This window comes from Molothrus aeneus, chromosome 9 (genome assembly GCF_037042795.1).
Source record: "Molothrus aeneus isolate 106 chromosome 9, BPBGC_Maene_1.0, whole genome shotgun sequence".
NCBI classification, from domain to species: Eukaryota; Metazoa; Chordata; class Aves; order Passeriformes; family Icteridae; genus Molothrus; species Molothrus aeneus.
The window spans coordinates 30649396-30662077 of NC_089654.1; the positions used below are offsets into that span (position 1 = coordinate 30649396).

Below are 12682 nucleotides of genomic sequence, written 5' to 3' on the forward strand. Positions count from 1 at the left end.
CACACCAGCCTTTTTGCAAGTGTCTAAATTACTTACACTGACATATTCTGGTTTTCATATCATATATTTTCAGTATGTGCCTATTCCTACTTTAATTTCTGTGATCTTCTAATGGAATTCAAGGGTTTGGGAAAGTCTAGAGATAAAACTGTAGTTAAAAAGAAATGCATTTTGAAAGGCTGGAATGGTAGAATGGAACTTTTTAAATTACTGTAAAATGCTCAAGATTTCTAATTTGGAGAAGAAAATAGGGTTGGTTTTTTTTCTCTTATTTCCTGTGGTGTGCATTCAGAATTGTGTGGGACATGGGACTTTCACAAGTCTGGACTGTGTCTCCTTGCAGTTACTGGTAAGGAGTCTGCAAGTTTGCTGATGCTGCTTGGAGCTGTCCCAGTTCTCAGGGCAGAGGCTGTCCTGAGTGGCAGGCATGCACAGCTTGGGAAGGAGCTGAGGAGCTTTAGGTGAGCTCCTGCCTCCAGAGCACAGGGGCTCTGGTCAGCTTGGGTGCTCTTCCTGAAGTTTTGTGTCTGCTCTCTTAGTGCTGGCATCCTCTTCAGCAGAGCAGAGGTGGTGCAGAAATTTCTTTGAAGACCATTTATTATTTTAAGACCTGTCCTTGTCTGGATCTGCAGAGTTGCTGCAGTAATATGATTACATTTTTGACTCCTGTTTGGTTTTTTCCTTTGTTTTAAGTTGCTCTCCTCAAAAGTTAACCACTGGGAAGCAAAGTACATATGCCAAAAAATCAAAACTGAGAGTACAGAAAATATTATGGAACAGAATCACGGAATCATAGAATCATTTAGATTGGAAAAAACTGCCAAGATCATGGAGTCAAAGTCAGCACTGACAAATCCAACAGTAAACTATGTCACTTGGCATTTTTAAATTCCTTGGGGATGGTGACTCAGCCATTTCCCTGGACAGCCTGTTCCAGCATTTGCCAACATTTTTAGTGAAGAAACTTTTCCTGATATCCAACTAGACCTCCCCTGGCACAGCCTGAAGCCATTTTCTTTCGTCCTATTGCTTCTTCCTGGGGAGAAGAGGCTGATCCCCCCTGCTACCACCTCCTTTTGGGGAGTTTTAGAGAGTGAGAAGGTCTCCCCTGAGCCAGGACACCTTTCTGTGGCTCTGTGGAAGAGGGATGGGTGTGTGAGGCTCTCAGCATTGCTGAGTCTGGGCTGTTTGCCTCAGGCCTGGCCCCCAGGGATCCATCCCAGGGCTCTCTGGAGGAGGGCAGGGGAGAGCTGGGGCAGCCCTGCCCCTGAGCAGCTCTCACAGAGCTCAGCTGCTCTCAGGCCCCAGAGGATTCATCTCATCTCCCCTGGGCTCTGCCTGTGCTGCAGCTCTTTGTAGGCTGAGCACACAGGCAGGGCTTTTATCAGTTGTGTGCCTTGTATTGATATTTGGGGGGGCATTTGTAATCTTCTGGTAAAGACCCTGAAAAATATTAATGTTGTTCTCTTTTCTTAATCCTGGATCCTTTTCCTTTACCTTAAGCTAAATTAACTTTTCTGACTCCTATTTAGAGACATGAGTCTTAAGTACAGAGCCATTGGATTATCTTAAAGAAAAACCAAAGTGAAAAGCTCCCAAAACAAGCCAAGCAAACCCCAAGAAAAATCTGTTATCCATCCTGACAAGATCAGGTCACTCCTTGTTATGAAATTATCTGAGTCAAATGGTTTAATTAGCATCCAGCTTCCCATTGCTGTGCTTCCTCACCATCTTTCCTTTGGAGAGAACAGTGTGGATCTGAAGGCTTAGGAAGTGCTCTGCAGTATCTGATGTTTAATTGAAGCAGGGAGCAGCAGTGCCAGCTCTTCTCCTCAGATGCAGCTAAGGATGTTCTGGGTATTAAAACTGTATTTTTAGTTATCAGATCTGTTCCTAGGTAAGATAAGTAACTAGCTTCTCCCTGGCTTCCCTGTCAGTATGTTTTGGAATGACAATAGGTGCACCAGGAGCCAGCATTCTGATGGTGAATGTCTTGCTTCAAAATGCATAAGATTGGAGATGCATACATTCCACATTCCTTCCTAATTGCAGGAAATTGCAGATCCCAGCAAAATTTGGAATGCAGCTGCTTATATAATTACATCTTCTGTCAGTTGCTATAGCTCAGCTTTACAGCCCTTCTAAAATATCTTCATAGTTTATGGGACAAATAATGCCCCTGTTAATGTTACTTTGAGATCACCCCTTTCATTTATTCACCACCAGTTCCAAAGGACTGAAATTTTTCCTCATGTTGAACTAATAACAAGTGTTAAAAAATAGTGATTATATTAAGGTGGCGTTTTGCTTTAGCTGCTGTAATTACTGTTAAGCCAAAAGACATCATTTCAGTTTCTTCCTGTTGTTGGGCTTGGGTTTAGTAAGAAGTACCAATTCCTGTAGCTCAGGTCAGTTTGATTTTGGTTACATGCAAACCCTTCCATTTTATGGCCTTTGGAAATAGAGGGTAATGGGTCATGGAAAAGTTGTTAGGTTATTGGCAGCTAAGTGTTGCTATCTGCCACTGGTCATTGAAGGACAGGTGAGATAGAGATCACACTTCAGAGTTTAATGAAGTGTGTTGGCACCACTTACACCACCATCACAGCTGGGAAATGGTTGAAAGGTTGGAAAGGATTAATGGAAGGGCAGTAAAGGAATGAATTTGGTCTGGCTTTTTGAGAAGTGAGAAAAGTGTAATTTAACCAAGGCAAGTTCATAGTGGGACCGTGTTCTGCAAATTCCTAGGCAGAAGTGGAATTTTGAGGGTGTTAGACTTTGGATGGAAGATGGTATGAGCAGACCCAGTGGCTGAGGTGGAGCTTGCTGGAAAGAGGTGTGTTTTGAACCATAACTGCATTTCACTGCTGGGGTAGTGCAGTGATAGGGCAGTATTTTAATCTGCTGGAGTCTGTGTTTAGAAACCTAAAGCTATATGTTTCTAGTTTACCAAAATGTAGCAGAACATTGCAGAAATTACCAGGTGAGAGACTGTAGCCTGTGCTTTGTGATAGATTAGACTATTCAAACAGTTTATTATGACTTTAATCCTCCAGTGCATGAAAACTGGCATTAAATGGGCTATTTAAAGTCTCTTTGTGTACAATCAATGCTCTCACGAGAAGAAAGAAACCTCATTTAGGCAGGACAGTGTGGGAAGTCTTCAGCTATTAAAATAGAAAGTGATGGTTTCTAGCTTTTTAAACTGGTTAGTCTTGAATGTGTAGAAATTGCAGCTGAAAATTAAAACCCTTGAAAGCTGACAGCAGAGAAGCTTGATTCCATGAGACAAGGTTTATAGATCTGCAGTACTAACTCTGTAACTTCCTTACAGGCTTGAAATTACATTTGGGCAAGTTACTATAAGACATGAATTTGAAATTAGGGTAAGGTGTTTTTTATAGTAGAACACCTGCTTACTCAGTGTTGTGGTGTATCCAGAACAGCTGATTTCAGATATTGCTTTTGCTGTAACTTGTGGGCTTTTGTATATAAGCAGCAAACGCCTTTAGATTATTTTCTGAAAGTTGGGGGCCTGATTTTCCTTCTCAGCAAATGTCTGAACTTCATGGGCTCTGCAGGGTCCTGTCCCCTCTGCTCTATTACTTTTCCCAGCAGTAGGAGCTGCAGGATTTGATTTTCCATCAATTATGCATTCACAGCATCCCTTGAAATAGTGCCTTTCTCTGCTCCTCTGAGCCTGAATGGATCACTGTCTGCAGCTAAGGAAGGAAAGCATTTGTCATACCCTCAACCATCATTGTCAAAAAAAAACCAAAACCAAACATTTTTATTAAAAGAAACTGGTACCCCCACCAAATTATTTGTTATTGGTAAAGAAGGCTAAAGTCCCCTCACCCTATTTATGTGTGAAAAAAGCTTTGTTTTTATGGCTTTGGGGTCACACAGGCCTCTTGGGTTAAAGCAGTGCTGGCATGTTCAGTTCCTGCTATCTCTGATGATATCTGAGACAGACTCTGCTTGGGCATCCCCTTTGGGTGCTGCCTTCATGGCCTCTCTGTGTGCAGCAAGGTACAGAATGCATGTTGAACAGTGAGGAAATCCTTGTACAGCAACACAAAGGGCTTGTGGGTGGAAGCTGTGGGATCCCTCTGGCTCTTTTGGTTATATTCTACTTTCTTTTCATATCTACTGGTATTTCTCCTGTACTTAGAGGGGACTCTGCTCTTCCCCCTACTATGTTATTGATACTTCTGCTTATTATTTCCTTTTGCTCATTTCTTTTGTACTTGGTGCTGGTTTTTAAGTGCTTACAAGGAAGACTTTCTTAAAAGTAATCTGCAAATCCTTGTTTATCCCTTTTTCTGTATCCTGTTTTCTGTATCCCAGATAGACTGTCAGCTGGGATTGCAGCTCTGCAAGGCATTTCTTGGGGGGTGGTAGTGAAAACACCACTAAACTGTGTGTAAGGCAACACAAGGTATAAATAATGATCCTTTCTGAAGTGTTTGTACTGATTAAAGACAAGTGCTTGTAAGGCTCAGCCCCTGGACTGATTTGGATTCCACTCTGGAAAGGGAGAGCTCCTAAAGCAGTGTTAATTTGCCATTCCTAGATTCCAGTGCCCAGCTGTCAGGATTTCTGCTCCATCCCAGTGATATCTCCATGCTTATCCTGCTTTCATTCCTCACTTAGAGATCTTTATCTAAAATTGATTCTTGTCTGTTGAATCTGCTCAGTTTGCAGGGAGGCTGAGAGCCCTGGGCAGCTCCTCCAGGCTGGTGAAGCCATTGCTGGAGATGTTGTGATGTGCTGGGGAGCTGTTTGCAGCCAGGGTGGATGGAGAGTGCTCAGGCTGGCCTGGCAGGTCTCCTCTCTTCCTGCAGTCTGACCCTTCATTGATCTTCTGTTGCCCAGCATGGAATATTTCATCCTTTTCAGCTGCCCAGGCACGGGGGCCTTCTTAGGCATGATGGGTTTAAATTAAAACTCAGAAATGAGCAGCCTTTAGGAATACAAAATTCTGCAAGTCAGATGCTGTTTGGTGTTTTCAGAGTTTATGAAATGTGTTGGGTTATTACACCCTGATGGCAAAGGAGCATGACTTGGTGGCTTGGGTTTTGTGTCTGTTTATATTTCCTAATTTCCTTTCACTCCTCAACCCCAAAAGACAAGATCTGAGATTTTTCTGTTTGTTCCTTGTGTCTGGGAGCACAAAGGAGGCTCATTGTGTTTTCAGGCAGTCATCACAGTTTGTAGTATCTGTGCAGCTTGGCAAGGATAATTTGTATTTCATCCTCTATGCATATGGGGTCTTCTCCCTGTTCATACGGGAAATTTGAGAGGAGGAGTGGACAGGTAGGACTGGAGACAGAAAATGTGCCATTCCTAGGCTTGTGCAGTGTGTTTTTTCTGAACAGAGCTGTTCTAGATGTTTCTGCAAAACTCCTAAAATAATGTGAAGAGATTGTGATTTAAAAGTAATGACATGATTCTGGTCTTTATCATCCACTTCAAAAGAAATTCCAGCCATTTGTTTGCTCTTCCTTCTTTGAAGCTGGCAGCAATACTATCAAAAAATGGAAATGCTCCTATGATTCCCCCTCCTCCTCCTGGAAGTAGATGTTTGGACCTTTCCTTGCTGCTGCTTTTTAAACCTACATCTCTGTCTAGTGGCTTCCTTCAAGGATGCAACTGTGAGGCTTTCAGGTTGCCATGTGAAGTTTCAACAAGCTGAAATGTTGACTTCCAGCATTTGGGAGATTGTCACTTCAGCTAGGCCATTACTGGGAATGATTTAAGGAACATGATGTGGTTATCTAGATCTCTCAGCATCTCTTTGGGATGTCTTGCGTGTTCGTTGCATTCTCTCCAAATAAATTCACATTCAGCTTGCTTTTCAGCAGAAAAACAAATGATTTTTGTGTAATTTTTCCTGCATTTTTTTTAGTGAGTTATTAAAAATGGGAGAGAGATCAGCCTCTCTGGAATGATTCCAGACCCTGTGGAATGAAACACAGAGCTCTGGGAATCTCTTTACCAGAAAGGTGCAGGCAAATGTGAGGGAGCTGAGTGGTGGAAGGTTTCCTTTTGAGGAGGGATCAAGTGAGCTGAGTATGGGGGGCATCCAAGCAGGAGATGGAAGCAGAGCTTCACTAGCAGGAAGGCTGGGGCTGTCCACAAGGCACATTGTCACATGTCAGGGGAGGTGACTCAAAGCTGTGGAACATGCAAAGAACCTGGAAGGCAGCTTACTCAAAATATGCAATGTTACCTTTGCCATGACTTGCCCACTGAAGTCATTGTTACAAGATTTATTCAAAGCCAGAGGATTCCCAGGACTGAAAAGAGGTGAGATAGTACTGGCTGTTCTCTTCATTTAGCCAGCTGCCCTTGAGTAGGAGACATTTCAGAGAAGGCTGTGCTGAGGAGGTGCTGGAGGAGTTAATCATGTGTGTAGGTGTTTGCAGGCTCCAAGCCTCTTCTGTGCATTGGTGCAAGAGTTAATCCAGCCCAGTGGATTAGCCAAGCTGCCTGCTCAGCCTGGTGTTTGGATGGGCCTCCCCTTTGACTGTTCCCCTTTCCAGCTCTGTCCTGGCCCATCCTTTTCTGCTTTGGCCATTTTCCTCAATCAGATCAGCCTGAGTGGTTTTGTGAAGGCAGCATCCCAGTGATGTCCCAGGGGGGTGGTCAGTCCTTTCCACACCTGCTGGATGTCCTGCCCTTGGTTCCACCATGCACCAGCTGCGTGCCCACCCTCCAGCCCACGTTGAAGAGGTCTGTTTGATGACAGTGCTGATTCCTGTGCACATTGCTGCTTGTGGACATGCCAGCAGGACCTGTGCCTGTGCACACTGCAGCCCTTAGCACCCTGCCAGCTTTGGGGAGCACAGCCCAGGCTGGCTGTCTCTTTGGTCCCTGCTCAGTCTGGTCCCAGATGCAGCACTGCTCCCTGCAACTCCACTGGTTTGTTGGCTTCTTCTTAGAACATCTAAGTTATTGCAGTTTTCCTGTTAGTTTTTAGTTCCTAATACCTTGTGAAGACTGAAGTTATCTAAAGGAGAACATCTGGGACACTCAGGGCAGTTTAGCCACTGTCCTGTGCCAAAGAGCAGCCATGACATGAAGAGCTGGGCAGGGAGAAGCCAAGGCACTGCAGAGCAGGATATGTGTCAGGTTGGAGATGCTGATTCTTCATCAGCTGATGCCCTCTGTGTTTGCAGTGGAATTTCTCCAAGTGTACCGGGTCCCTTTGGGATGAGGATGGTTCTGTACAAGTGAAAAGATGATTATCATGTTGTTGTATTTATTTGGAGAGGATGTGCAGCAGTTTTCAGACAGCTCCACGCACCTAATTGGGAATTCAAATTCCAGCTGGTAGATTGAGGCTGAAAGACAGAGCTGTGGGATGGAAACAGGCAGGCACAAAATGCTGAGGCTCCTAATCTTTTACAATATGTTTGTTTAATACAAAGTGGTCTATTGAGATTGTTTTGCAGAGTAAAATAATCATTGTGTGCTGACTAATGGGAGACAGCAAGCTGTTAAAGAGCATCAATTAACTATACTGGAGGAGATTATTGAGTATTTTCACAAGCATTCAGGATGTGAAGAGTAAAGGATATTGCTTGAAGGTAACCCTTGGAGATTTTTAGCAGTTGAAATCTATAAACTGCAACAAGAGTATCTGTGGCCATACATATGTTTGCAGAGCCTTCCAAGAACAGAACTGGAGTTAGCTTTGCAGTTCCAGATTGTGCTGATAGGAAATAAATAGTGCTTTGCTGAACTTGTTATGTTATTTAATATTGATAATTTTAAAAATTTCCCCTCTTAAGTTTATCTAATTTATCTCAGGAAACACTGGTCCTCTTTGGAGAAGCTAGCATGTGCAACATCCTTCTGATGCTTGGCTGCAGGTGCTGTTACACTTCTGTTCCCTGGCTCTAGGGCTGCTGTCCTTGTCCTCAGAACTGCTCCTGCTTGTCTGGAGTAATTCCCATCCCTGCTGCTGCTGTGGGTCAGAGCTGGATGCACTCAGTGCTCAGAGGAGCATGCTGCTCCTCCATCATGTGCCTTGCTTAATGGATAATGAAATTCTCCAGTTTTGACTGGTGGAGAGTGTGAAAACCTATGTTTCGTTAAAAATGCTTTTATAGAGCCTTACTGTGCTTCTGCTGGAGTTTAATGTGAAAAATAAATAACATCTTGTGGGCTCTGTTTGCTGAGTGATGTTGTTGTTTGTAACTGATGGGAAATTTTTCCCATCCTGGATTCCAGTGTTAAATCCACTTTGTGCAAACATCATTTTCCATTTATTCATTGGCTGTGGGGAGACCAGATAACACTGAATTTATTTTTTCAGTTTTGTTCCTTCTGAAGTGGTGTTAGAGGATTGCACCTCAGTTATTCTTACAGCCAACAGCGAGAGATGTCCCTGGGATTCCTTGGGGATTATGATAAAGAGGGACCCCTGGTTCTTGGACAAGGACAAAGATAGACTTCTCTCAGCTTCAATTCTCTGTTCAAATGCCTTAATCAACAGAGGTCTCCTTTAACAGATGGTTCTGCATCGATAAAGCCTTTAATGTCTTAGTAAAAATTCAGAGAAATTTACTTCTTTTCTGATTTGATTGATTTTCTTAATCTTCTTTAAGCTGAGGCTGAGGGGTGAGAATAACTCATCAGAAGACTATGGAGAGGATTAATTACTTGGCTGGAAAACTCCTGAAGATATTCTGAAGGAAGGTGTGGGATGAGTGAGCGAAGCCCTGGTGAAGTTGGTGTCTGGAGGAATTTAGCTGTGACTGCAGCTGTCACACCTGCAGTGTTTCACTGTCAGACAGTGCAGACTGATCCCCTGCATGCCATCCCCTTCTCAACTTGTTTCAGTAATAAAACCTTCCCCCCTGATCTGGGGGATAAAATTCCTTTTCTTCTCCCAGACAGCAGCTGCTCTGACCCTGAGCAACTGCAGCTGAACAGGGGGAAATGCTGCAGGTGCTTCACTGCCTTAGGACCCTTGTCCTTGCAGCTGGGGCTGCTTTGAGCTCTGCCTGATCTCTGGTGCTTCAGAGAGCTGCCAAAATATCCCTGACTTTACAGGGAACTTGTCAGAGCTGTGATGTCTGAGGTACAGATATCTTAATGCAGATCTGCAGATTTAAAAGCCCAAGGAGTTGTTCAGCTTCACCCACGGGCAGGAAGGGGAGGGGTTGCAGAGCAATTTCAAGGCTGGAAGGGGTATCATTAGCACTGAGCTTGACCTGAGCTGAGCTTTGGCCAAAGGCTTTGTCCCTGGAGCTGCATTGAAGCATTTCATGGTTCATTATCCTCACAGTAGGAAACAGTGTCTTACTCTGAAGCTGAATATCTTAACTCGAATTTTGATCTTCTTGTGGCTTTGTCAGCAAAGTCTGATCTTTGCCACTTTTTTCCCCACTTCCTTTTAGGAAGTAAAACAAACTGTGTGTCTGTCTCCATGAATGGAATATTTTGACGTCTCTAAGTTTCATATTCTAAGGTTTGTTTTCTGGGCTGTGGGTGACTGGATGCCCTGCCTGTGACTCCTGCTGTTTCCTTGTGGTTTTTTGAGGCACAAACTCCAGAACTGTGCACAAGTCTCAGGAGAGCTCTGAGATTTGTGCAGGTTGCAGAGGCAGCATCGCTTTGGGGAAACTTTGCTGCTTTTTGACTGAGTTGATCTGGCAGCTTTTTGCCATAGCAGAAACAGAAAATCCCATTGGGCCAAGAGCCATTTCCCTGAAGGCCTTAGCAGGGTGCCTCTTTTACAGATGTTTCCCCACTGACAAGTGCATTTTGAGATGAGTCACTGAATTCATATTTAATCCACGAGTAAAATTGGCAAGGCAATTACCATCTTGCAAGTTCTTCAAATCAAATTGTTGGAGAACATTAAATCAAATGCTTTGGAAAAATCCCAGTATATACAATTGCTTTTGTAATCCAGACTGTGATGCTGTCACAAGAGAAGCTTTTATTTTATTGGGACTTGTCTTCAGTGAAAGTGTGCTGCCTGGTACTCATTTTGGTCTTGGCCTCTGCTTGACTCTGCTCCATTATTTTCCTTTTTCTAATTGTTACCCCATAATGAGAACTGAGAATTAAGGAATTGCTTGCTTACACTTGTCACCCCTACTTTTCAGCATTGCCAAGTGCAGGAAACATTAGCAAACCAAAATAATGCTGTTGTTCATAGGCAGTTGATCTGTTATGAGAACCTGGTGGCTCAAAGCACAGCAGGGATGCAGGTGACTCTGCTGACTCTCCCTTTTTGCTCCGTGTGTTTTGCTCTGGAGCCACCCCACCCGCTCCCCAGAGAGAGGGAAGCGTGCAGACACCTTGTGTGTAAATCATCACTGGAGGGGCTGCTGGACTGGGAATGTGCAAACAAGTGACTGCAGGCAGCTCTCTGAGGCTGCTGCCTGGCTGAAAGCACAGCTTAGCTTCATCCAGTTTGCTCTGCCACATGCTTTAGTTTACACTCACAGCTGGCTCCTCTTTTCGGTTCGTCCTAGTCCAGAGGTGATGTTTGGTGTTGTTACCTGGGGGAGGATTTCTTTCACACAAATGTACCCTACTCTTCCCTTCCTGTTCTTTTTCTTCCCTCTACAGGTGGCAACAAGAGAAGAACTGCAGAGGGAGAGGTTCTCTGCCACTGCTAGAAAAGCACAGGAAAGCATTGAACTGAAACTGAGCGGTCTCACATCCCTCTGTGCTCCACAGAAAAACAGAATGCATGGTTTGTGCAGGCTGGTGCTGAGGAACAAACAGCCTGCCAGCAAAATGGCCTTTGGTCAGTGTGTGTCCAAGGAGGCTGCTGCAGCTGTCAGTGCTGCAGAGGTGATCAGAGAGCTGCAGCTGAGGGAGGCCAGCCTGCAGGGAGAGCTGCAGCAGCTGCAGCAGCAGTGCAGGACCAGGCTGGATGGGATTGCAGAGGGCTTGGAGGGAGTGATTTGTATCTCCCCTTGAAGAGACAAACCTGGGCTGGGAGAAGCAAAGGAATAGAGTGGCTTGCTCACATTGTGCAGCCTGGCACAGGGGAGTGTGAGCTGAGGAACCAAATGTAATTTCTAATTCTACAGCCTGGGAATCATAATTTGTTACTGCTTTGTGAGTTGTGCTGGGGCCACAACCCCAGTGCTCTCTCTGCAGCCCCTTTATTGCTAACCCTGCCAATTAAATTCTGCATTAGGCCTTGGTGGGAGTGTGCATAAATCTCCCTTTTATCTTCTGGATTTCTGGTTCTTCTGCCAAGCCCTGGCTCTTTACAGTGCTCAGCTGCGAGGCACGGTGTACACTGAGGCTGTGCATTGAAGTACTAATTGCATTCAATATTTCCCAGCAATTGGAAGAGTTCATTAGTCAGAAAAATCCAAGTATTGGAGAACATGAAAAATACCAAGGCTTAGAGAGATTGGAAATATTCAAGAGTGTGTTGTTTTAATTCAGCTGCTCGGAGTATTTGTGGCAGCTATAATGTAGTCACAATAAAGAAAAACAAATGCCTAATAATAAATAAAGCACTGCACTGATTTTATTTACTGGTGTGATGCACTTGAAGTAATTGGGTTCTCAAAGAGAACAAACTAGAAACCATTCCATCAGGTCCTGAGTCACAGTGAGATGGATAACTTCTGCACCTGCTACAGGAAGTTTCTGTGGTACAGAAATACAACCCTAACTTCCAAGCTTGAGGAGTCTCCAAGTTCTGTTTCTGAAGGCTTCTTCCCTTGGAACAGTGAAATGCTTTTCCTTTGGCCTTAATTTCCTACCCTTTTCTGGTTTGCTTTCACCAAGGAATATTTTTATGTTCTAGTTGTACACTCTGAGGAATAAATAATATTTAAAGAAACCTGTCTGCTTTTCATTTGTGAATTGCTGTGAGCAGTGGGATTTCTTTTGTCTGGGGAAGCAGCCCCTGGGAGCAGGGTGTTTGTGTGTGTTGTGCAAGGCTGTCAGTCACAGCCAGTGTTCCTGCTGGCAGCTGGCACTGGGAGTGACACACAGTCCTGGAGCAGAAACACCCTGTGGGACTGGCAAGGTCCATGTCTGGGGCAGGTGGCCCCAGGCTGCTGCTCCTGGAAGAATCTCCATGGCTTTGAAAAGCCAATCCACACCACTCTGCTTTCCAAACCATCTCTGTAGGTGCAGGGTACCTGTTTCAGGCTGGTACAACTTTGGGCAGCTGTTGGCTCCAGGACTGCTGACATTTAATGCATGAGAGGGCTCATTCAGACAGATTTCACAGAAAATTATGAATGAATGGGAGTGAAGCAGTATATCCCAGAACTAACAAGGGTGCCAGCACCAGTCTCTCTCTCTTTGACTATATCCTCCTTTAGCTTTTATACAAGGAAATTTTCATACTGCATCACATTTAGGTTTAAAATGTTGCCCTCAAAAGATCTTTTCTTCTTCTGGGATACTCAGCAGAGAAGAGTGGGCAAATATTCTTGAGTGTGGCAAGAACCCTCAGATTCAAGTGCAGGTCTAACTCATGGCCTGCTGTGGCTTCTCAGGGCTGGCTCAGTGCTGGATGCCAGGATTTATTACCCTGCTGTGCCCTGACCCTGACAGGAGTGCCTTGGGGGTGACATTTCCAGGGGTCAGCCCTTTGTCACCACACCCTGAGTGCCCTGTGCCTCTGTCCAGCCAAGGGCCCCTTCAGCAGGGACTGCAACTGGCAGCACCTTGCCCC

At 44.6% G+C, this 12682-nt stretch overlaps 1 protein-coding gene across 1 annotated transcript in view; it reads left to right on the forward strand.

The window, feature by feature from the left end:
- TEDC1 (tubulin epsilon and delta complex 1) overlaps positions 1–11836 on the forward strand; it is a 71613-nt gene extending 59777 nt beyond the window's left edge. Inside the window, exon 8 of the mRNA XM_066555762.1 lies at positions 10597–11836. Coding sequence (XP_066411859.1) covers positions 10597–10953 — 357 coding nt within the window. The 3' untranslated portion in view covers positions 10954–11836. The remainder of the gene's footprint in view (positions 1–10596) is intronic.
- Positions 11837–12682: the final 846 nt, after the last annotated feature.